Below are 25,390 nucleotides of genomic sequence, written 5' to 3' on the forward strand. Positions count from 1 at the left end.
CAGTGTGACAAATGGAGGTCCTGGTGCTGTGGGTGGTACCTCCAAAACAGAATAGGCTTGTATCAGCAACTAAATCCAAGCGGCTGATACAACAAAACCACAAGCGTGGTTGCATTTTGTTATTGGTCTATGTATGTGTTTGTTCTGTGATATAAAGACTGTTTAAGTACTTTTTAAATTTTTTCTTCAGGATAAATAAAGAACTGTTCACATTTCACATCTTTTTATGGGATGTTTTCAATATGCAGAGGTGGAGCAAGTTGCATTGAAATGCCATAAATGCTTTGATCGCAATATATTTTTATTATGTTATTACAGAAAAATAGATAAATAGAAAATAATAAGGCTCACTGTTGAGACCCCCTTCAAATTTAATTTTGAGATTTAGGACTCCTGTATTTCACACACTGTGTCTTCACTGCTGCTGATTCTTTTTTTTTTTTCAAATCTGTTTCTCACAAGTTCATGGAAGTGCAAAACAAAATTCCTGAAGTACCCCTTTAATATTTTAATACCAATATGATTTGAAATAGCCTATAAGGTTGTCACAGTTTGAAAATGCTTCTTTATGCCGGACTTGATGTCATTAGATGTTAAAATCAAAAACAAAATACTTTCACAGCTACATTCATTCCCTATTTAAATGAATCCTTCCAGCAGCACAGTCTAATGCACTTAAAAAACATGACCGTGACTTTAGTTTAGTTCTCCAGAGGACTAAACACACGCCAGATCTCACAACAGCAGAGCTATTGGATGAGAAAAATAGGACTTTTGAAGGATAAATGTGCTGCTGAACAATCTTCAGGCATTGTGTGTGATGGTAAGTCAAGCATGACTCAAGATCTCTGTGATCCCTCTCTTCTGTGCCAACACTGGATGCTTTGTAGAGTTTTTTGAAAGTCTGAAAACTTTGCAAAGTTATCATTGGCATTGGTATCAATAAACATATCGTCCTCACATCGGTATGTTCTAATGATTTTGTGCTGCAGAGCAAATGAAAAAAATGTTCCTGTGATTTCCAGCTTCCTTTGGTGCCTGCAGACTCACAGTTCCACAGCAACCAACCACTCTGCTGTGAATCATAAATCAAGCTGTGTGCAGAACATAATTTATTTGAAAGTCAGAGCTACACATCCACTGGGATATGAGCAAAAATGAGCGAGAAAATGTGGCACTGGCAAAAATATACTGTCATCATCTTCAGAGGAGTCTTGCGTCATACTGTACATTGGTGACTGTATACATTTACATCCATCCATAAATATTCTCCATTAAATGCTCTGGAAGGCAGCTGCTACAAACTGCTTCACGTTTGGTACATACTGTAGGAGTCCTGTTTTGAATTATGACTGAAATATTTGCTAGATTTCAGTCTTCTTTTCTTCTTATTCTTCCAGAACATTTTTGTATTTTTAATCCTAAAACTCTCTTACTTTTTTCTGAGGTTTGCTGGTACGAGTGTTCCAAGTCGGGTTCAACAAACTCTCTGAACTGCCTGAACTTGTCATAAATGGCTCGTTTCAGCCTGATGAACGTCACTCGTTCATGAGGAGGTGACGTTCATGAGATGTGATCATCAGCATAATCAACGTCAATGTTTGTGAAATCAGTAGACAAAAACATAGGAGTGTCAGGAGTAGGAGACCCTAAACAATTAGAAAATATGAATCCGGCTGCCGACGATGTGTCATCAGAGCAGCTCTGCACTGTGACAGAAATAAAGAAGGGACGCTTTGACGTTAGAAAAACATCTCTCTAAAGCAAAGTGATGGCAGGTCAAGGGATGTGACAGTAGCTGAGATATTAGAGGAGAGAATATCATCTACACTAGGTGATGTTACACTGTCAGCTGCAACTCAACATGATGCTGGACAGAGAAACACAGAGACAGCTGTCAGAGTGAGCAATTACTGAAATGTAGAAGTTGCTGCGTCACAATATGTCCATAAAAATCATAAAATCTAAAAAAAACCTTTCAGTAAATTGGCAGCCGTGATGATGATGATGATGATAATATGGTGAACAGAATATTAATCCCAACATTAAAGTTATCCTTCTTTTCATTTTCAGTGACCTAAAGCGCAGAGTCAGTATTCTCATCGATGGCTCCCTCATCATTGCCCAAGTCAAGCCAGAGGATGCTGGGAAATACACTTGTGCTCCTAGCAACAGCCTGGGCCAACCACCGACTGCCTCTGCCTACCTAACAGTGCAATGTGAGTTTCCTGCTTGTCAAAGTCACTTATAAGTTTCCTTTTCCATGGCTCAGACACTCTTGACTGTAGGTCAGGCAGGTGTTAACCGTGTCTGTGTTGGGACTGAAAGGTATTTCGGTGCTTTTATTTGCATCCTGACTCAGTGTTCCTGTGTCTGTGGCTACTGGTTGTGTCATGACTAAGGGGTCACACACATTTTTACAGAGAACACACCGGGCTCACCAGCACTCAGATGATCATTTTTACACTTTAACTCTTCATTTGTTGTGTGTGCTAAACTTTAGAGACTAACCTGGTACATTTTCATCCTTGTGTTAAAGCCACCTCAACTGTATTATTTATACCGAAATCCAAGGCCAGAAACTGGGCAGAGCATGTCCACTGCAAGAACAAGGATAACTACACCAGAAACCTGGCTTCAAGTCTATTTCTCTATAAGTATTTATGAATAAATAAGTGTCAATCAAAGTTAGAATACATCTTTAGGAATTAAGAGTTTAATACTTAAAAGCTGATCTGCTTCATCAGGACTGTGTAGGTGTGTTTACATCACATTTGATTGACAGTGACCAAATAACCCACCAACTGTCATCAGATTATTATTAAAATTTTGCCAAATTCTGATTGGCACATTGAAGCTTGTGACATCACCTTTTTTCCAACTGAGCCCTGCCTACTTCAAAGCAGTGACAAAAGCAAATAAAAGTTTTTCTTGTTGAACCACATCATTCATAGTAAGAGACTTATTGAAAAGGGCCTTTAAGTAAATAAACCACACAACTGTGGAATAGTGACCACACACTAATAGATAATGGAGGATCTTTTATTGACACACAGCACCTCACTTGGCTCAGGCAGTAACTTAGATAAGATGTCAAAGTCAGTGGGCATGAATACATACATGCACAGAAAACATACCTCAGCTCATATTCACTCACACAATCTATGGAATATTCTCATCAGTTTTATCATTACATATGTAGAATAATCTACATGTATTAATATGAGAACCTCATGCCAGGAGTAGACGCAGAAAACAATTTTGATCAAGCTCACGTCTGAAGTAGTGTGTAACAATACAGAGAGTCTAGTCCTCTGCTTTAAATTCAAGCCACAGACAACAACATACTGATAAATGCATATTTATTTAACTAAATTGGATAGCAAGTGAATAAATGAGGTATCAGTGTAAACAGATAAATGAATAATCAACCAGAATGAGTGTAATAGGTTTTAAATGGCAGATTAGAAGTTATGAATGAACAATGGTGAAATGTAAGAATGATTACGTAACTACAGGGAAATTATAATTGAGGCTAAAGTCATTTGACTAACCAACATCTCTAAGAATTGAACTGGAGAGTTCAATGTAAACGACACGGACTCTTTAATCACAGAAGCAGATGAAGAGCAGGAGAGCTTTGTTTATCCTACTTTGTCATAGTTGTCCTCAGATGAACTGGTAATGACTCAGTGGGCTGTCTGCTGCGCCTGGGCCATGAATGGATCAGCTGTTCAGCGGCGGCGTCTCAGCGGATGCTTTCTGCTCATGAGCGACGCAGGAGCCTTAAGGCACAACGTCATTTAACGCTTTCTTCAGGTGATTCGCCGGATCACCACAGGGTTTAACTGTTAGATGGAGGAGACAAAAGTGATTTGGTACAGTCGTCACTGGGGACAGCAGAGTTAGAAAGATGTCTTGTTTTCTGGTTGTTTGCCTTGAAGTCTCCTGACTGACTGACTGACTTTCTTACTAAATAACTCAAAATAACTTTGCCAGCCCAAACAAAACTGTGCGTAGCTTGACAAAAGAAAAGGAAAAATTAACTTAGGAAATCACATGATTCGAGAAAAAAGTGTGATAAGAGATAAGATGGCGGAGGCCCTTAGGGATGCGATGTGCATGTCCTTGGAGATAGAAAAAGAAAGCAGAACCAGAGCGGAGGCCAACATGTTATTTTATCTTGGCCTCTTGCATGGGCGTGTTTTAGGGTGGAGACGGACTTTCTCCTGTGTTAAGTTGATCCAGTAACTGATTACTGGAGATTAAGTTTAATATCAAAACTTGGTCAATCACATTTAAATATAAACATTCAATACATTACTCAAACATTCAGAGACAACACATGTCTGTAATATAATCAACTACCCCAACACCTGAGTTGAACAGTACTTGATATAACTAGGTTATACAATAAAATTAAAAATGCAGTCTTTCTTCACTATATTTCCTATTAACATGCTGTGTTAATAATCAGAAAAATAATCCTTCATACACACATCACATTCCTACTACATGTTATATAAAGTTAAACAGCAATTTGAATAACATAATCGGAAAATAGTATCCATTCTAACACGAGGCCTCTCTTCAAGTGTTCAAAACCTTTCTAAAGGTGACCACTGGAGGGCGATGTTGGTGTGCAGCGATCTATGATTAACTTCGCTAAATGTTATACAAAATTCAGAGTTGGACCATTTTGGCTGGCGTTACTTAGTTACCAATAATATATAGGTTGCAAGGTTATGTGTGTGTGTGTTAGAGTTAGAGGGGAGAGAAAGAGAATTTGAAACCTAGTGATAGGATTGTCTAAACTCTAAATTGTGGAAACACAGTCTCTCTTTTTTTCTCAAGGAAAAGTCTTTCAATCCAGTGTTTTCTGAGACTTGAAGAATTGATGAAAGAATGTAACTACTTTTTAGCCTGTGTCATAAATCCCACTTCCAGACACAGTAGTGGGTAAAATGGGAGGGGGATTGTTCTGTGGAGAGTCAGACTGACACTTTAACATTGAACAAGGACTCTCAGTTTACCTTTGATGGAATTCCAAACCAATGTTGAATATACAACCATACGCTTGAGATTAAAGGTTATCATTGATTAAACCGTTGATTAGACCTTCTTTGGGCTTTCAAAGACGTTAGCAGAAGAAAAAGAGCACTGAGTTTCCTACACATACAATACATAAATATTAGTACAGTTCATAATACAGTAATCTGGAAATGCATGTAAATATGAGGTCTTCAATATATATCATGATGTAAAAATACAGCAAATTGCTCATTATGTTTAGGATGATGATGATGAGCATCATAAATATAAACAGGTCAAGAAATGATATTTCAGTCGTCCTATGTTCCAGTCCACAACATCAGAACTTATTGTGTTATTAATTCTCCTTGAAGGCAAATAGCTACATCCTTAAAAAACATAATAATCTATTAGATTTCTGCCAAAAGCTCTGTTCAGATTGATATCTTGACTATTAATATGCAGTATCATCGTTCTCATGATTTGGGGTAGTGTGGCTCCCATAACTGTCCACCAGGCTTACTAAACCTGACATCAAACATAAAACAGCTGGATTTCAAAATGAACTCAGACAGGTCCAATAATAACTCTGTTGCAACATCACAAGGCTTCTTCTGAAGAAAGTAGGACATATTGTAGCATTCAAGTCTTCTTAATGGAGCGTATTGGTAGATAGACTCTCTACATCAAACACCACTATCCTGACAAATGACAGCTTTAATGGAGTAGTAACTGAACAGTATGATGACTACTCATCTCTATACAGCGTTGAGAAGGGACTCCAGTTCAAACCAAAGGCTTAATTGGAAGTTTCTGTCTGTTTGGTGTGTAGCAGGAGTGTCTTACAAACACATGGTTTCCTGTCAGATCTGACACTGCTCTATAGCCGCATGTCCAAAAAACCCCTCTTATTTGAGTTTGACATGCATGCGGGGCATCCTCTGCTCTGTGGAATTGATTTGGACACTCCATCGGTCTCTAGGCTATCTCCGTTCCACCTCTCAGCCAAACACCTAATCCCACCAAAACACTCAATTTGTTCTCTCAAACACACTTTTCTATTTTTTATGTTTGCTTTCTGGCTCTCCTTCTCGCCTCTCCCTCTCTTCCTTCCCTCCCTCTCTTCATTCCTCATTTGTACTCATTTATGTATATATATTCATATGCACACCAACACACCGCTATCTCTCCCTCCCTCTGTCTTCATCATGGGTTACCGCCTCCTTATTCTCTCCTCTCATAAAACACTCACTCAGTCCATCAGTCACTAAAGCTGTACAAACATGAAAGCGTGGTGATTTTGTCACTTTGGAAAAGCATCTGACTCTTTTTTTTTTTTTTTTGTGAGCAGACAGACAAGAGGCAGGACGAGCTGTGAGATTTCAGCCCCGGCGACCGGCCACTGGCAGTAGTCAAGGCAACAGACATTTTGCATTCCCTCACTCACTCTCCTGCCTCTTTCGATGGCTGTACATTAGATTGTGGTGTGTATGTGCGTGTGAGTGTGTGTGATGAACAGAGGCAGGCAACACAGTCGTGAAGGGGGGGGGGGGGGGGGGGGGGTTGGGAGAAGTGATAGAGGGTGGGGGGGTGGGATTACATCATTGCTGTAAGACTTTTCTCTGTCAGACTGCAGAGGGCTCTCTCTGTCTTTCTGTCCAATTCTCATCTCTTCCTTTTGTTTAATCTCCATCTCTTTATCCCTCTCTGTCAATCCTCAACATTCTCCATTTGTTACATCCCCTTTTTTCCTCTTCTCTGCCTCATTCTGTTTAAATCTTTCTCCCACACTCTCCTTTTCTCGCTGTCCTCCCCTCTCTGTCTTTCCCTTTCTCCCTCAAGTGCTTGCCAGTGAATAACTTCCCTAAAGCATCTTGCAGTGGGAACCAGCGTGTTGTGAGCGATAGCGCTGTCTGAGAGCTATATTTAGAAACTTGGCTGATATTCTTGTCTGTGGTGCTGGTGGCGGCGGCGCTCCTCTGGGCTCTTTGTGGCAGAGCTGCCGGGCCGACGGTTAGGACTTTGGAGGACAGCGGTTGTTGTACAAAGTTGTTCTGGAAACAGCGTGGTCAATCGATTGCTCACCGTGTTTCCGTCCCTTCTATCTCACCATGTCACTCGTTCACTCTCTCATCTCCTCCTCTTTGTGATACCAGATGCCTTTTTGCCTGCTGTATTGTGCTCACAGTCACACCGCCTCATCCTCCTCTCCCCTCTCTCCTCTACCAGCTCCTCTCTACCTTACGTCATCCACTCACATCTCTCTCTCTCTCTCTCACCTGTCCTCTTTCCCACGCTCGTGCTCAGCCTCGCTCGTCCTTTCCCTGTCACGCCGCTGATAGCGTTCACTCCTCCTCGTCACCCCTCCTCCTCCCTCTCCTCCTCCTCCTCTCACTCACACCATTTCTCCTACTTTGAAGCTATCCTCCTTGACCTCATTTAGGAACCACGCTGTTCTCGCCTCTCTTCAAAATTCAGGATTTAAGAAGAAGAAGTTTTAGCTTTGCCTCTTTTTCCCCCTTCCTTTTCCTCCTCTTAGCCCCTTTCCTCTATCACATGAACTTCTCTTTTTCATATGTACCTGTCTTTGCCTAAAGGGTAGAGCTCGACGATATCAACTCCTAATTATCTAAGATTTAAAATACAAAGGGGAAATGTGGATGGAGAGCGACTAATGTAGAGCAAATGAAGTAATAAAACTGATGTCAATCAGAGTTGATCTGATTTAACTGATTGAGGTGATGCAGCTCAGGTATGATGTGATGTAATAGGATTTTTCATACTGCGTATAACTGAATATTACAGTAGTTTATTTTTTGTCTAAATATTACAGTTTTGTCAACAGGATACACAGCAACAACATTTGACGTTTCTTACAGAGAGTTGGATGAAGAGATCTATACCACTCTCATGTCTGTCTGTTACGTTTGAAGCTCCAGCCTGGAGATGATTAGCTTAGCTTAGCATAAAGACTGGAAACAAAGGGAAACAGCTAGCCTGATTGTGTCCAAAAAGAACAAAATTCCATTTACCAGCTCACCAATTAACTCATCACATCTTATCTGTTTAACAAAAAGAGTGTTAAGAGGAGAAGTTGTGGTTTTAGCTGGCTTCGTATTTAATGGACATAGATGACCACGGTATTGATCTTCTCATCCAACTCTCGCTAAAAAAGCCAATATGTGTTTTTTTATATCAGTATCATATAGTATCAGATGGTCAATTGTGTAGCTATCTATGTGGTGGATGCTTATCCTAAAACTCTCTTACTTTTTTCTGAGGTTTGCTCATACGAGTGAAAAATAAAGACAGAAAGAAGAAATAAAGAGGGAATGCTTTGACGTGAAGTTAGATGCTAAAAAACCGTGATGGGAGGCGGTGAAAGGATGTGAAAGTCACTGAGATATTAAATGACGTTACGCTGTCAGCTGCAACACAACATGATGCTGGACAGAGAGCTGCAGATGGAGAGCTACTTATAGGGATCATAGATTTATAACTGAAATTTTTCATAGGATTACATAATATTTAAATGAAACCCTTGTGATTCCTGGATGCTACGTTAAGAGACACTGCGTCAAAATTTTCCTGGACATGAATGGAGAATTTGAACATAACCTTTAAGCTGAAGAGGCACCATAGTTATGTAGTTTACTTTGTTCCTCGTTCTGTTATTACTTAAATCAGTTTCTTTTGAATCTTCTACTGAATCTTAGATTTAGTTGCAGCTTTTTCAGGGTTTTTTTGCCATGTAACCAGCAGGGCCGTATGGACGACAAAGTCATCTGTCCAGACTGAAATATCTCAACAACTGTTGGATGACGTTGGCGTTCCCCACTGATGTCCTCCACAGGATGAATTCTAATCACCTTGGTGATCCCTTAACTTTTTAACCTCAGCTGTACTTTGTCCTCAGTGCTAATTAAGAAATGTTAGTATGCTGATGTTATCTCAAAGCAGTACTGTGCCACACAGCCACGAGCATGACTGTAGACTCTTCAGTTCTAATAGCTTCTTCTTGCTGGAGCGATTTCAGTTATGTAATATATTTATTTAGGCTACATGATCATACATAAACAGTTTTTAAGATGTTTTATGCATCAGATGCATCAAAGTATATGTAACTTGAGATGATAACTGCAAATGTTAATTTTGCTTTCTTTGAATTTCTCCTTTTTTTTTCCTCCAAAGGAAGTACAAGGAAAAGGGACTATTTAACTTTGATAGAAGACAGTGTGCTGTAGCACCATTACAAAAAATCTTGTGTAGTTTACTTTATAAGTAGTCATGTACACAACTCTGCTCATTTAATTTCTGCTCAGGAACAAAACTGATGTGCATGTGAGTTCAGTGTTGAGCAGCATACGCTCTACAAACACTCACAAATACTGCTCTGAGACCAGCTGTGCTCCAAACAAATTCATGCATCATTTTATGTCGAGCCCACTTCCCATCAAACTGCACGGTTTCCAATCTTCTGTACATAGCCATTACAGTCACCAAGCACCAGGTCTCCCGAGTTACAAAAACATGTTTCATCACTCGGTTTTCCCGTCTCTTTCTCTTGCTCTGTTTTTGAATAGATCCTGCCCGTGTGGTAAACATGCCACCTGTCATCTATGTGGCTATTGGTCTGCCCGGCTTCATCCGCTGTCCTGTAGATGCCAGCCCCCCTGTAACTCTGGTTAAGTGGAAGAAAGATGGCGTCCCTCTCCGGATAGATAAGGTGAGCAACAGCATTGGTCCTATTTCTTCAGTTGAAGCTTCATGTGATTCCATTTTTCACTTCATCCCTTAATTTTTAGTATGCTACTCTGTCTCTTATTTGAGTGAAAAGACTTGTTTTCATTAATTTCCAATTGTGGATTTTCCCTCATAGGAGCAATTGTTTTTTATTTGTCTCTAACAATCCACAGTACCCTGGTTGGAGCCAAATGGACGATGGGAGCATCCGTGTGGCAGAGGTGACAGAGGACTCTCTCGGCACCTATACCTGCATGCCTTACAATGCCCTGGGCTCCATGGGATGGTCCCCTCCCGCTCCCTTGGTGCTAAAGGTACATCCGTTGTCACTATGCATTTGAATGATCTCAAATTAACAAAACAGCTCTGGAGAAAGTCCAAGTTCACAGCACACTAGGTTTTACTTACCCTTTCTGGCTGTTCACCCTGGGCAGGACCCTCCCAAATTCTCAGTGGTTCCTGGAGGGGAGTACAGACAGGAGGCTGGGAGAGAACTGGTCATCCCCTGTGAGGCAGAGGGAGATCCCTTTCCCAACATCACATGGAGGAAGGTAAGACACCCTCCACCTCCTGCTGCCTTTGTGTATAATTTTGCTGCCAAAGTTTCTGTGAGGCTGTTTTTAAACCATTACTTCATGTTTCATATCACATTCAGTGTTTTCCATTGAGAAATCTTCATTCCTGAAACCTGTGCCTCTAGCAGATGCACATATTTTAATTATTCAAACTATTGTATGTCATTTTAGCGTTTTAATCACATTTTAATGATGTCTATAAAATATGCAATCAAGGGAACATATTAGACTGTCTCAATTGTATGTGTGATTATGAGGCATGTTTAATTCCGCTCACTGACTACAATGCTATTATTTTTGTCTCCCTTATGAAATTGATAATTCCTCATTTTGTATAATTTGACACTTAGGATACTGAAAGCAATATTATTCTAGCAAATGTGAGATTGCAGATTGATATTTTGGTGGCTGGTGAACTGTCTATACTGTGTGTGTGTGTGAAGCCTGTGTGTTTCTTCAAACGTGAATTTTGCATTGCTTGTGCCAACCTATTGTGCACCTTTCTCTCTCTCTTTTCTTGGCTGACTCACTCTTGCCATGGCTGGGTGGGCTTCAGGTAGGGAAGCCCAGTAAAAGCAAGCACAATGTTCTGCCCCGAGGCAGCTTACAGTTCAAGTCACTCACAAAGGAGGACCACGGGGAGTGGGAGTGTGTCGCCACCAACGTTGCCACGAGCATCACTGCCAGCACGCACGTCCAAGTCATAGGTACAGTCAGATATAGCCTACATGAATGCACAAACACACCGTATGAAAAGAATATGAAAAGAATACATGAATGCATACCTTACATTAGAATCTTTTTATGTAACAAATGCTCCACCTGCCTTAGTTAGTAATGGCACATATGCAGATTTACAAAGATAACAGTGCAGATTTACCACTCTACATTTTTTGTCATGTTTGAAACAATGGGTCCTTGATTTCAGACAGAGATGGAGAAAAGCAGCTTCTCGTTTTGAAGCTGGCGACCGTTGATTTGCCAGCTGAAAAGACGATTGTTGCTGGCAGATTTTATCAGCTCCAGATTCAATAAAGCAAACATTAGCTTGACAAATTGATTGAAAACGCAGTAACTCATACACTTTCTAATGTTTCATGTTGGCTTGTGTTAAAACAGGATCCCTGTAATTGAGTTTTAAATATGCTGGCTACATTACATTTTGCTGAAAGATTGAGGCTGAAGCTGCATGTCTGAGGCAAAAAGTCATCATCCTCACCAGTTGATGATATGGTGAGATATTGTATTTGGCCGTGGTAATACTACTTAGACCTAGTATAATTTTTTTATTGTATGATTAAGAATGAGCAGACTGCTATTTCATTCTAACATAACCGTGTTGAGCTGCTTAGCTTACATACTTGGACAGACAAGACAGAAGTTAGATTTATGCTTTATTGTTCGAATTTACAAACAGTGCGTCACTTTTAATTAACTTTATGAGAAGAGGCTTTTATAGTGGGTCATAAAATTGATTAACATAAAGCTATCCAAGTTACAAGTTTGGTTGGAGTTGCTGGAGTCTAAACTTCCCCAAATTCAATACAGAGCAAGATAGGGCCGTTAACGTTAGCTTACACTCTGATATGATGTAGTTGGTAGCTTCCAGGACACATGCTAGGGAAATACTACACAGTGGATGTGCTATCATGAAGGTTTTTTGAATGCAACCTGTAACCCCATAAAATGAGGGTATGAAATGCTCCTTAGCCTTGGAAGTAACACTGGCTTAGCTTACTTCTGTTGCAAGCTAGTTAGCAGGACATGCTAAAGTTTGAAGCTTAAGTTAGAGCCAATAAACAGGGTTCAATCCATCCCTTACACTTTAACTCTTGTGTTTTGGTTTTGCAAAGGTTAAAAAAAGACCATTTTACAAACTTTGTATACAGTGTATCATCGTAACCTCTTACACTCCGACTCAACATGGAGAAATCATGGATGTGAGAAGGAGAACTGGATACCAGACTCAAAAATGGAGCCCATTCATTCCTATGAAAGTTGGTCACTGGCACATGAAACCAAAATATCTGCTTCTGGCTGTAATAAAAAATGACCCGGATGTTGCTCATGCTTTTGTATTTTTGGGCCCATAGTGCATGCCCACTAGAGACTTCTGTTGGCTGAGCTGGCTAACTTCCAGTTGGCTCTCTGCTCACTTCAATGGGGATAAATTCATTTAATCATGCGGCTCCTCTAGACTTTCCAAATGTTATCGGACCAAATAGATGAAATTCTAATAATAAAACAATTCATTTTGTGGGGTTGTGATGCTCCAAAAAATGTTTTCATGATTTTACAGCCACTCCTTTTCCAATGAATGTGTGCGGAAAAAATGCTTTTTAGGCCAGTGTGCATCACGTGACAGACTCAGAAGTTGTAATTACATGGTTTGGCTACTATGTCAAAATAGCCTCACAGCACAGCGCTGTTCCTGGGGGCTTGGATTCAACATGGAGAAATCCAAAGACTGACAGGCGTGCTGTGCTAGTTATGGCTGCTAAGCTACAATTGGATAATCACTGCTTGGGGGAGGGGTTTAGCAACCGGTCAATTAAAGCGAATTCAACAGATGGATGCTGATACCTGCTGTATGGTGTGATAACAGGAAACATATCCATGTAATTCTGCAGAAATAAAGACAAATAACATAATTAAAAAATGAGAGGAGCCACAATGTAATGACGGCTTGCAGAAAATACTGACTATTCTATTATAAGTTGAGCGTGACTACATGCAGTCATTCGAAGTGCTGAGTCACTGAACTCACAGCACGCATTAATTAATGATGTGTTAAGTGTTGTGTGCCTGAAGAAAATCATAAGTTTGGTGTGAGTAATGCTCAGTACATGATGATTATTTGACATACAGCAGAGCCAGCAGAGGTAGAGCTCATGATTGCTAAGGTCACAGTTTTTGGTCAAGACACAGAGGGATGCAGGAGGTCAGCTGTTTATTTATAATTGGGGCCAGCAGTGCCTCCAGACTGGATGGAGCAAAGGAAAAAGTGAGTTGCCATTGAGGATCACTCTTGGCTTATGGAGAGAATTATGCAGACAAATCTCGAAGACACTCACCCTGTGGCAATACAAGGCCTTTTTAGTACAGATAGCTACCTGGGTAGGCTGTGTCATTAGACAACTCTACTACAGCTTGTCACTCTCTGAACCACAACAACAAGTCAACACACTGCAAGCACTTGTGAAGAAAAAATATTTTGCTCCAGAACTGGTCATGAAATGCCCTCTCTGTGTAAGCTTTATGTATCTATAGAAAAATGGCAAAAACAAATTGGCCAAGATACATGTGACTATCTCTTAGCTGTTGTTTCAGAACCATGGACAGCGCTGTTTATGGGGACGCGTGCACCATGTACAGCTGTTTCTAACCACCTCCCCCTGCTGATTTTGACAGAGAATCATTCATACATTCAAAAAATATTTAGCGCTCTGTTCTGATTAAGAAATGTATTCTTTGAACATTAGCCTTATGTTGTTGTTATGTCTTTCTGAGGCTATTGCATGGTTACATCAAAAATGTTTATCTTCTCTTTATCTAAGAATTGCCTCCTTACAATTTTTAACAGCCTCCTCAGTCATCCAGGTGCTGGGCCTGCTTTTATTCAAAGAGCAGCAATAGCAAGATATAAAAATACTCCTTAACAAGTAAGAGTCTTGCATTCAAATTCTTACTTAAATAATTTTATATACCAGGAATTTATAGTCTGAATCCTATCCTTACCCATCCTATTATATTGTTAGACAATATACCCATCCTAACTATTTAGGAGTAGTGGGCAGCCACAGTCTGTCACCTGATAGTTGAAGCAGGTGCACTGCACTTCATGCTTTATCTCATGCGCAAGGATTAACCAAAATGTGGGAATGAATTGTATCTTGTGTGCACGCAATAGCAGTTCGGGCACTTGATGTGTGTGTATATATATATATATATATTTTTTTTTTTTTTTTTTTTTTCTCTCCCTATTGCCCTTCTGGGGCTCCGTACTCAAGTGCAGTACCTGAACTGGAAATAAGTATGTTTTTCTATTAGAATTATACTTAGCACTTTTACTTTCGGCAGGAAGATTACATAATTCCTGTTGCCCAAAATATTTCTCACTTATTTTCTTTTTTACAGATAATGTTGAATTGAGTTTCTGGCTGCACAAAAATACATTACTAGCTCCAGCGCACAATAAGTTTTTTTATAAGTACAGTGAATGCACTGTAACACAGCAGGGCTACTTGATGACTAATGTGCCCTTTTAACAACACATTTCTCACTGCTTTCCCTCCCTGCAGGCACAAGTCCCCACGCACCTACCAGCGTCCATGTGGTGGCATCCTCCACCTGGGCCAATGTGTCCTGGGAGGCGAGCTATGACGGAGGCTTCCAGCAGACATTCTCAGTCTGGTACGGCCATGTGTGAGTCATCCCAGCATGCTTTGCTTCCTGCTTTTTCTTGTTCCAATACGTCCTCTGTTGTCTCTAAAAATGTCTTTTCCAGGGTTGTGTTCAGAACAGTTGTGCAAACGTAGAGATGGAAATACATGGGGATCCAATGTGAGTGAGTTTTCATCTCCAATCTTTGGAATCTCTGGAGGAACGCTTAAATCAAAACCTAGTATATGGCTGGACCATGTATGAAACACTAATGGACTTTTCATTTGAAACGAAGGCTCTCAGTTTGAAACAGATACAGGAAGTGTCGGCATTGGGCTGTCCAATGGTGTAACTTCATCACTCAGTCAGTCAGTCAGTCACTTAGTCAGTCAGTCAGTCAGTCATGGACTTTCGCGTTTATAGGGCTGGCCCCGCTGTTGCGGTCCAGCCAAAACAGTTGCAACTAAACTGAACATGACCCAAAGTCCTCTATCCTACAACTACTACTACTACTACAACTACTACTACTACTACTACTACTACTACTACTACTGCTACTGCTGCTGCTGCTGCTGCTGCTACCGCTGCTTTGCTACTGCTTGACTGAGGGCCTGGGTTGAAATGTTTTCAATTTCCTTATTTCATTACTTTAGCTTTTATCCATGACTGACACAGTATAATCTTAATCAAACTGAAGTGATTTTACACTTGTTAACATATCCAAAATGCACAAAATGTTAAAGTGTAAATAAAAAATTCTCCGGTTGTCACCTTACTGCTAATCTTGCTGCTAATCTTGGTACTGTTTTAACCCCAGTCTACAGGGGAGCCATCTGTAGTTTTGGCTGATGGGTGTATGTTTGTGGAGCAACAAGATGTCAAAAAAAATTTGATGGATTAAATCAGTTTCCCATGAAACATGATCAAGAACAGCCCAGTGAAAACATACATACTGTCACTGTCGCTATCAGAATTAAAACAGAACATGTTTATAGGATGCTATGATGCTGTTTAGGGAAGTGCTCAGTAATGGTCTTTACGTTGCTCCCACTTTTGCATTTTCAGTGACAGTGTTTACACCGACAAAACCCTCCTTACAAGAGTTTGACTTAATGGAAACAAACGAGACCATCAACAAGTAACCAGCCTTTGCTGGTCTATGTGTTGCACTCAAGCTCTGGTTTAAAAGGAAGTCTTATGGATAGCTCAATAGTACTAATGGAGACAACAACATTAAACAGGAGAATGCTGCTGTTCTTCAGCACAAACACATAAATAGCACCATTCTATAGGCAGCTGAGGATTTATGGAAAATGTGATGTTAAGTTTGTGAGACACAAACAATATTGCTGGCCTGAGGTAGATGTGAGGCTTCTGTTGTCATTTATTTGATAGTTATATATTGAGATGTCCATAGCCGGTCCACAGGATTAGAATCAACTAGTCTGACTGTGTTTATTGTAACATATTATGCTTTATTAAAACAGTGTGGGAGCAGCAGAGCAGCTCAAACATATAAATAGCAGTCAGCAGCTTTAATGAACAATATTCATAGTGACAGCAAGCTTCAGTGAGTGAAGTGAGCAGAGCAGCTTTGGGTTTCTAAAATCTTTACAATGCGAATTTAACGTTTTGAAACCAGATTTTACCAGCTGATAACTGCAGGAACAGACAGCCGGTGAGTTTAAGAGCTACAGGACGAAATGCAAAGAGGATTTCTGCTGTTTTTGTGGCTGCCAGCAGCATTTTCTCCGGCGGACAGTCACAGATTGCAGATTTCCTCCAGCAGGTCGGTGCTGCTGTTAGCTCCTGAAGCTAAAACTGTCCTCATGTAAAAATAAACCAAGTTAAACAAAAACAGGTTTGTTTGAAAATGACTTCTGGCTCGTTTAAATATCTTCTCACTGTTTGTCTTCCTCTCAGTATTATTATTATCATTTTTCTCTGGTCAGGGGATGTCATCAAGCAACCCACTCATCCATGTAGGGTGACCAGACATCCCCAAAAATTCAGGACCGTCCCGAATTACTAGCAGTTGTTCCAAATCCTGAATCCTGTCCCAAAAATTAGACTAAATCTGAGTTTTGATTAGTTATAGCCGAATAGAACATTAAATATTGATCGTTGTGAAACACTTTTTTGGTGTTGTCCACAGACAGACACTGTTATGTCCATAGCCTACATGAATTATGGCTGTTGTAGTTTTTTTCAGCCGTGTACAGTAGTGCTGCAAATTGATAAACAACTACACAATTCGGCAAGGCATAGCTATGACGTTGTTGAATTAAAACATTTACAGAGGAAAATTAAACCATCCAACGCTGACATGGAGTCTGGTGTGACGGGACCAAAAAGTAAAAACGTTACTGCTGGACCGGTAACACACGTGCATGCTCGTTTCCTTTTTTTGGTTTCTAATGTAGATGAAGATAGCAGAAGTTGCAGTAGCGAGGACAGAGGTAGTGTAGCTGCAGGCAGCCATGGAGGAGGAGTGACCGCACTGATAAAATGCATAAAATAAAATGAATTTTATGTAACAGATAATGATTTACACACTTACATATAAAACAGTCATTGTGTTTCTTTTTCCTAATGACAAACAGTTGACTACATGAACAAAAAGCATTGAGCATTGAGTTTTTGACTTTCACATGTTTTACTGTGAAAACATGTATGTTTTACCCCCCCCCCCCCCCCCCCCCCCCCCCCCCCCCCCCCGCCTCCCAACTAATACATTATGACTCCTGGCATTTACAGTAGCAGCTGCTGCATGTCAACAGTTTTCTGCTTACTGTGAGTCTTTACGTGTGATGAGGTACGGTCAGTGTTAAATGTATGGCATGGGCAAACAGCAAAATGCTAAGCTGAGTGCAGCATGGGCTTAACCATCAAGTGAAAGTCATGTTGTGAATGAGGTGAACAGTCAAAAATGAATGGTGGATATGGTTAATTTTACAATGATGTTGAGCTGTTGCAGAAATGATACCACATTATTTGACATGGTAATGTGCTGAACTGTGTGATGATGTTGACGATAATGGTTAAGAAAGATGTAACTTGTTGTATCTTTGTACAGACTGAAACTTTTTTCTTAAATTTCATCAACACGAATTAACCTAAAAAAATCAGAGGAATCCCGTTATCATCCTCTCCACCTCTTAAGTTATTTTTTTTTTTACATCTCTCCTGCCTGTCTGCTCACCTCTCACCCTGACTGCTGTGCAGGCTGAAGAGGGAGCGTTTAGGTCCACATGACTGGCTTTCCATACCCGTGCCTGGAGGCCAAGACTGGATGTTGGTGCCCAGCTTGGAGCCAGAGACAACATACCAGTTCAGCGTCCTGGCCCAAAACAAGCTTGGCACAGGCCCCTTCAGCGAGGTTGTCACTGTGAACACACTAAGTGAGTATGTTCACTCAAGCGGGACACAGGAATCCAATAATAAAATTGCTTTGGCAGACATGAAGCAAGAATCACCAGAAAGGCTGTTACTTAAAACAAAAAATAATTCAGAATCATTTCAATTTTAGCAGCTTTTTATTTGTCATGTTTTTTTTTTTTTGTGCAGTGCTAAATTCTGCATCAGCAGGTTTCATTTTAAACTGAGAGTAAACCTTGGACAATGTCAGTGATAAATCCTCCCTCTTCATCATAATTTACATTCTAACATTTAAATCTTTTCATATCAGTTATTTATCAAGGACAAACAATGTTGAACTACTATGTAAAGTAGTCAAATTAATATAAATATAAAATGAGATGAGTTCATAAAAAATGCTCATATCTTAACTCCAGCCACTAGAGGGCAGATAGGCTAACAATGAGTCAGTAATGAATGAATCAATGGATGTAATATTCTGGCTCGAATTAGTTGCTTCACTTTTTAAAAAGTTATATCTCTCTGGCTAAATGATTTGAGGAAGACCAATATTGTGATTATGACTTAAATTGTGAGTATTTTCTGAACATATTTTGGTCCACATTGTATCAATTAGATTCTACATAGTATGAAAAAAGCAACCAAGCATTATCATCTATCATCATTATCACTTATCTTCTACAGTAAGTGAATCAGATTAAATAATGCAGTTACCTGTTATTGAGTTTGTATTTATAACCAGTCAGTCATAGAAAACTTACTTTTTCCTAGTGTTATATAGAGACACTGCCCAATGTAGCTCACATTTATAAAGATATAGTGGCATGCATGACATTACTGACTAATGTTACAATTGAACATAGTTAACCAGTTATGGTTGTTGGCCTTTAACGCCACAACTGCTGTAGCAGTTATGTCTCAAATAGAAGTGAAACATTCACCTGGATGTAGGTACAACATTTTTTCGAACATCAAAAGTAATACAGAGTGAGTGGTGTTTCCTCCCTCACAAAACCATTTGGCCAAAATATGCAGACATCGGCATTCAGTGAGAGAACCTATGTTTACTGAATTAATGTTAATTAACTATGCTGAGTAAATTTAGTGATGACAGTTGTCATTATAGGAGTTGACATTAACAGTCGCCTAATCAAACTTTCACTTGCTACAGCTTGTTATGAAGCTGTTTTCGATATAAAACTGATTAATTGTTAAGCCCTAATAGCCACAGACAAACATAATGCAAAATATAAAAAAATACTTTCTTTTTTTTTTGAACTAGAGAGACCAGATTGTGAGAACAACAATGTGGTGGTTAAATCATTATACATCATTCCTCACAGCAGTGAGAAAAGGGGCATTTATTAAGTGTAAATGAAGCTGTCACAGATTATTACTTAAAAATAAGTGACATGCTGAAAATTGGGATAACGACTCGCACTGTATCACCTTCTCTGTCAGCCAAGAAGTAAAAACAAAGACGACAAAGCCTTCAGCCCAGAGGCTGCTTTATGGTCTTCTCATTTAAAAAGTCATCCACTAGTCATTTGCAAGTCAGACATCCTACCTAGTAGCTAGTATGCTGGACACCATCTACAGTTAATGATTAGTTGTGTTTAATGGGGATAACTATCTGAGTTAGTGAATAAGCGAAATGGCAAAAACTGTAAGATCTTTCAATTAAACCATTTCCACAAGTGGTCAGAGAAAAGTGTGTGTTTGTGTGTAAACGGTGAATTCAGAGTGATTAACTACTCAACTGAAGCAACTATGAAAATGGGACTGAACTGTAGCATATACATATTTTAATTGAGTTGAGTAGATTGGATAGCAGCATGCTAGCCAGAAATAGACTGGCAAGATGAAATGTTGATGAAATGATCTTAAACAATGGAAGGATTCAGAGATGACACGATGGTTAAGATGCGTTTGAATTGCATAATGTATGTCAGAGATGCATTTGGTATAAAAGCTTAATAACATGTAGTCACAGTCAAGTTAAGATACTGTGCATGTCAGTGTCAAAGTGTAAAGTGATTCACTACTGTCATGCTGGTGGAACTTCTCACTGACTATATAATTGAGTTATTCACACACATTCTCAACCTTTAATGTGCTCTTTCAGTATTTCCTATAAGTACCCCTGAACCATTGGTGCTGCTTACCCCACCACGGTGCCTCACAGCCAATCGCACGCAGCAGGGAGTCCTGCTCACCTGGATCCCGCCTGCCAATCACACAGCACCTATCCAGCATTATGTCATGGAGTTTCGCCTGGGGGAACGATGGGAGGTCTTGGACGACAGCATTCCCGCTGGGGAGACGGAGCTGCTTGCCCGAGACCTCATCCAGGTAAAAGACAGGACACGGACTGTTAATTTACACAGTGTTAGACAAGACCTACAACTGTGGCTTCCAGACTAAAGAGATGTCTGGGACAGAGTGGAGGGTTAAACACACATTTCAGCTTGATGAATAGCTTTTAAAAACCACTGAAGACATATGCAGAAATCTTTATGATGTAAATTCAAACTACTGTACAGTGGATCAGGCAGTTAGCTTCCACTAGTAATCCAGCTATTACCTGATGTTACATTTAATTGAGTTGAATATCATGTTTCTCTAACTGTGGTCCTTGGATGCAGCCTTATGTTTGCAAGAAAATGTGTGCTGAATAGGTGCTGCTTTACATTATTTATCAGAACGGAGTCGACATCCTAAGATTTCCTAAAAATGTTTTAAATCAGGAGGGTATTTTGGATTTTTCATAATTTACCAAGGGCTAGCTGAAAAGACTGATGAGTAAAAAAATTGGACACCAATAGGTCAAACATAATTTCCTCTAGCATCTTTAATATCAAGCTCCTGCTGGTGAAGGTGTAAGAAAAAAAAAATGACAGTAATTTCTTTGTCTGTTTTATTAAATACCTCAACCCTCAGCCAACTTTGTAAAAGTAAAGTTTTAGCACTTTTCAACGTATAGAATGTAATGACTAACATCAGTTATGTCACTACTTAACATGTTTGACTCGTGTTTCAGCTGGTTGGTCATTCAGAAGCCTAAGGTGTTGACAGACTACACCTGAAATCTACTGCTAACAACCGCTGAAAAAACATTATATTTGAGCCGTTAAATGAACCTGACAGTACGAAAATATCCAGAAACCAAGAGTTCACCACTGAGGCTGTGTTCAGACCGCAGGCAAAGTTGATGTCTTTTACAACCTTGATGTTAACGCTCTTAAACTTACAAGTTCCCAGAGCAGATTTTGTAAAGGCAATGTGCTGCCATGTCCACTTTGGTTGTCATAGTAACAATGCAGGTGTGCACATACTGACTGGGTTGTGGGTGCTGCTGTGTGCCAATGAAACTCTTTGCCATTGTTTTTACTCTTTATCTCGTGTTGTATCACAGAACACAGAATACACGCGTGCTTTTATTTCTGCAGCTCGGCATGTTCTGAGCCAAACAGAGAATAGTAACTGAAACATGAAATTAAATACACTGTAGTATGAAGTATGAATGTGCATTTTTTAGAGGACAATGAATTTCTTAGAAATATTTTCACCACAGCGAAGGAAAATCAATATATCTCTACTGATTTATGAGTTCTGACACAAAGGTTCTTTTTCAGCATTTCACATCTTGTTCATGTCGGCTAATTCTCCCGCCATGACATGTGTGAGCTGCTTTCTTTAATCTAACTACCACTTTCAGCTCCATGCAGATGCTTTTATCTTTCCTTCGATGGCACAGCAAACACCCACACACACTTCTCTCCATCTCTCTCACCACACACACACACACACACACAGGCTACACCTAGATTGTATAACTTTTCTGCATATTTCTTACAGTATCGTTTGAGGTAATTTGACCAGGAGGGATCCTCTGTTTTGTTGTCTGTGTGTGTTTTTGTGAGTGGACGTTTGGTGTGATGTTTACTGTGACACAGTTCTCACGTTCAAACGCTCAATCTTTTCTGACATGTAGGAAACAACTGAGCTGACAACTCAGTCCACAGCATATTAGAAGCTTACACCAACTGTGCAGCCAAGTAGCTTTCCTGCTTTCCTGCTTCTATTGATTTGGTGATTTTTAGTTTCTCATTTCCTTTTTTTTTTTTTGAATTTCTATTAAAGCTATACTAAAGCTATTTAGTATTGCAGCTCTATAAAATTAGGGGACTATTCAGGAGAATTAAAAGGGAATTGTTAAAATCAAAGCAACAGATGCTGAACTATCCTGAATTCTTGTCCCTCTTTGGGTACAACTTCCAAAATGCTGGATCCTACAGTTCCCATCATGCAATTTGTTAGTTACCTCTGTTAGACCCTTCCTGCCTAGTACATGCCCATGTCTTCCAAACCCCAAACCCCTAGTTCATAATGAAGGCTTTCTGATCAATATCTCAAGTCCCATCCATGATAACCCCGATGACATCACTGTGACATCATCAGGGTTATTTCTTTGATTTAAGAAAGCTCCCCCAGCCACAGAAGACATTACACAACTGTTTTCATAGGTTGAATAGTATGTGAAGAGTAAATTGATTTTTCATGTGAAAAACTGGTGGAGTGTCCCTTTAATAAAGAATCTGAATCATGTCCAATTCAATTTACATTCATTCACTTTTACCCCAAAGTTAAAATTGTTTTTAGCTGCTGTCACATTAAGCCTTTTAGAATCTCATCAATTAAAATCGGTATAGTTGCTGTTGCACTGTGGCACTAAAACAAAATGTTAACTGTCAGTGACTGAGCTTCACTTTTTATTTCCAACGCCTCGATGGTTCAGCTGACTGATCTTCGGAGGCACAAATTGAATCCTACAGCTTTGCACATCCTAATTGAACCTCTCAGACACCAGACATAAGAGACGGTTTACCTTCTGAATGTTGATCTCTATGTTTTCCCGCTCCCAGGAGGCTTGGTACGAGTTCCGCGTCATGGCCGTCATGGATGATGTGATCAGTGAGCCTAGCAACGTTGTAGGAGTGTCCAGCACAGGTGAGGCATTACATCACATCTGTCCGTTATGCTTTCATAAATGAGGGAACCTGTTATCTTTGGCAAAAATCCGCATATAACATGACATGTGCATTGGTTGAAACCCTGCTCACTGCTTTGGATTCAGAGGAGCTTTTCTTGTCAATGCTAAGAGTTCAACCCAACAATCTCTGGCAGTAACCTGCTTCTCTTACTTCAGGCTATCTTAACATTTCTGAGCTGAGGATGCTGCTGTAGATGTATTGCACACGCAGCAACTTCAACTTTACATTTTGCCTACTCAGCACTATTAAATTTAAGCTTGCTTTACATGCACACCGCTTTGTACCATCCTGAAGAGTATGACATCATCCTTCTGCCCATCTACCATGGATTGCATTGGGCTGCTTTGTGCTTAAAGGATAATTAAACTGGACTTTTTTTTTTGGTCGCAATACTGAAAGTCTGTTGTGAATCTTAAATTAAACCCCTCAAAATGTGATGTTGCGTCCCTGCAGAGGTCACTGAGTACACATCATTTGGTTAGAGCAGCTGTTGGTAGCATTTAGAGAGAAGATTTTCACAGGAACCTTTAGGTCTCTGGTAGCCCTCTGCTGCCCCCCGTTGGTGAAGCTGAAATGCTTTGCAATGCCGAGATCAAAGGCTCCTAATCATTCCTCTCTTGATACAGAGGTACAATACTTTGCATTTTGCTGTATCATTGCTTCATTGCAGCACATAAACCAGACTAACAAGTTCATAACAAAGGTTGACACATTGCCTCCCTCGGTCCTCACTGTGCCATTCATTAGCATGTAGGTCACTGAAACAATTGCAGCATTAATAAGTGAGGACAATGGGTTGGTAGCTCTGTAAGCAGGAGTTAACTCATCAGTAGCTGCACAGCAGAGATATTGTCCTCTCTAGTGCATTGGCTGGGATTTCATTATTATAATAATATTGTTAATGCACAAATCTGCCGGTTGCGTTAATTTGTGGATGTGATGCGTGCAGCTGAAGAGTGAAGCCAGTCATGTTGGACATAAAATAAGGAAGAAGTGCAACATCATAGTATGGTACAGGGCTGTATTTGCTGTGCATTACTGTAGTTAAATGTGTGTGACAGATCTGCACTGTTGGCTTATGTTATCAATATTTAGTGACAATATTATCTCTTTAAGTTTGGATCCTAACTCAGGGAGGAATCTTAACCTGTATGTTGACAAGCTATGGTCATGTATTAGATGTGCATAGTACCAGTTCATGTAACATATAACCTATTCCATGAATTACTAAGGTTTATTATGGTTTGTTTGGTTTTGAAAATCTGTACATTTAGTCGAGTTTTCCCTTCTTTTCTCCCATGTTACTGCTGCTGTGTGTTGCTGTTAGTGCTACACAGCGCTAAAACAAACTGACACCAAAGTACTTCTGTTAATAATAAGTAATAGATAGAACTCAGCTTTCAGGACTGTTTTTCATGCACAGCCATGTCATCGTATCATAAAATATGCCTGATACAAGTCTGTTTAGATCCAGGTTTCCTTCCTGTCTGAGATGCTTGCTGCAGACATGTCATGTCTGTTTCTGGCTGTTAAAGATGTTGCCGTCCTGTAGTGTACCTACTGCTTTCTTCTGGTGTTATTTGAAATAACGTTCAGATACATTATATTTAGAAGTCATTATAAGAACCCTGCATTATTGCTGCCAAGGCGATCAAACATTTAATTATACATTGTTGCTGTCATCTAGAGGCATACGTACAAGTGCCTTTATGTTTGTTCTTCTACCAGACTGGATGTTGTGTTCCCTTAATAATAATGTCAGTGTTTATAACCTAAACAACCTAAAGAGGTAGCAGTCAGGTAGTACAGTACACATGTATTTGCATCTTTTCAGTAGGGTTTAGGTTAGCATGCAGTAGTAAAGGTCAGTTCCTGTGTATTTGACTCTCACTGAATATGGCAGGAATTTTCTTTTCATAGGCTCTTAGCAGGCCTACCCCACAGATTTTTTCCATTTTCAAACTTATAGTCTTCAGCCCCAACATCACCTGTACCTTCAACACTGATTTGGAAAATCGGTGAAGTTCCCCTTTAATGAAATGAGGAAATGGCCTAGGAGCTTATATGCATAGTTTCCCCAAAAAACACTACAAATCTGATTCAGTTCTCAAACTCATATCATTGAAAAGCCTCCTAATCAGAGCACAGTGTGTTCCAGCCGGGAACAGTGTGCTCTTCTCAGTGTACTCACATCTGTTGTAATCTCCTGGTAAATATCAGCCCCTA

At 39.8% G+C, this 25,390-nt stretch overlaps 1 protein-coding gene across 5 annotated transcripts in view; it reads left to right on the forward strand.

The window, feature by feature from the left end:
• The window catches only part of LOC121910731 (protein turtle homolog B-like), a 155,339-nt gene that overhangs the window by 103,402 nt on the left and 26,547 nt on the right, over window positions 1–25,390 (forward strand). For 4 of the 5 annotated variants that reach the window (XM_042432032.1, XM_042432030.1, XM_042432034.1 and 1 more), the window contains exons 7-15: window positions 2,074–2,219; window positions 9,615–9,757; window positions 9,948–10,088; window positions 10,209–10,325; window positions 10,906–11,056; window positions 14,651–14,774; window positions 17,958–18,133; window positions 20,236–20,462; window positions 23,036–23,120. In XM_042432032.1, the coding sequence (XP_042287966.1) occupies window positions 2,074–2,219; window positions 9,615–9,757; window positions 9,948–10,088; window positions 10,209–10,325; window positions 10,906–11,056; window positions 14,651–14,774; window positions 17,958–18,133; window positions 20,236–20,462; window positions 23,036–23,120 (1,310 nt within the window). The remainder of the gene's footprint in view (window positions 1–2,073; window positions 2,220–9,614; window positions 9,758–9,947; window positions 10,089–10,208; window positions 10,326–10,905; window positions 11,057–14,650; window positions 14,775–17,957; window positions 18,134–20,235; window positions 20,463–23,035; window positions 23,121–25,390) is intronic. The other variant, XM_042432031.1, reaches the window with a different exon arrangement.

This window comes from Thunnus maccoyii, chromosome 13 (assembly GCF_910596095.1).
Source record: "Thunnus maccoyii chromosome 13, fThuMac1.1, whole genome shotgun sequence".
Lineage (NCBI taxonomy): Eukaryota > Metazoa > Chordata > Actinopteri > Scombriformes > Scombridae > Thunnus > Thunnus maccoyii.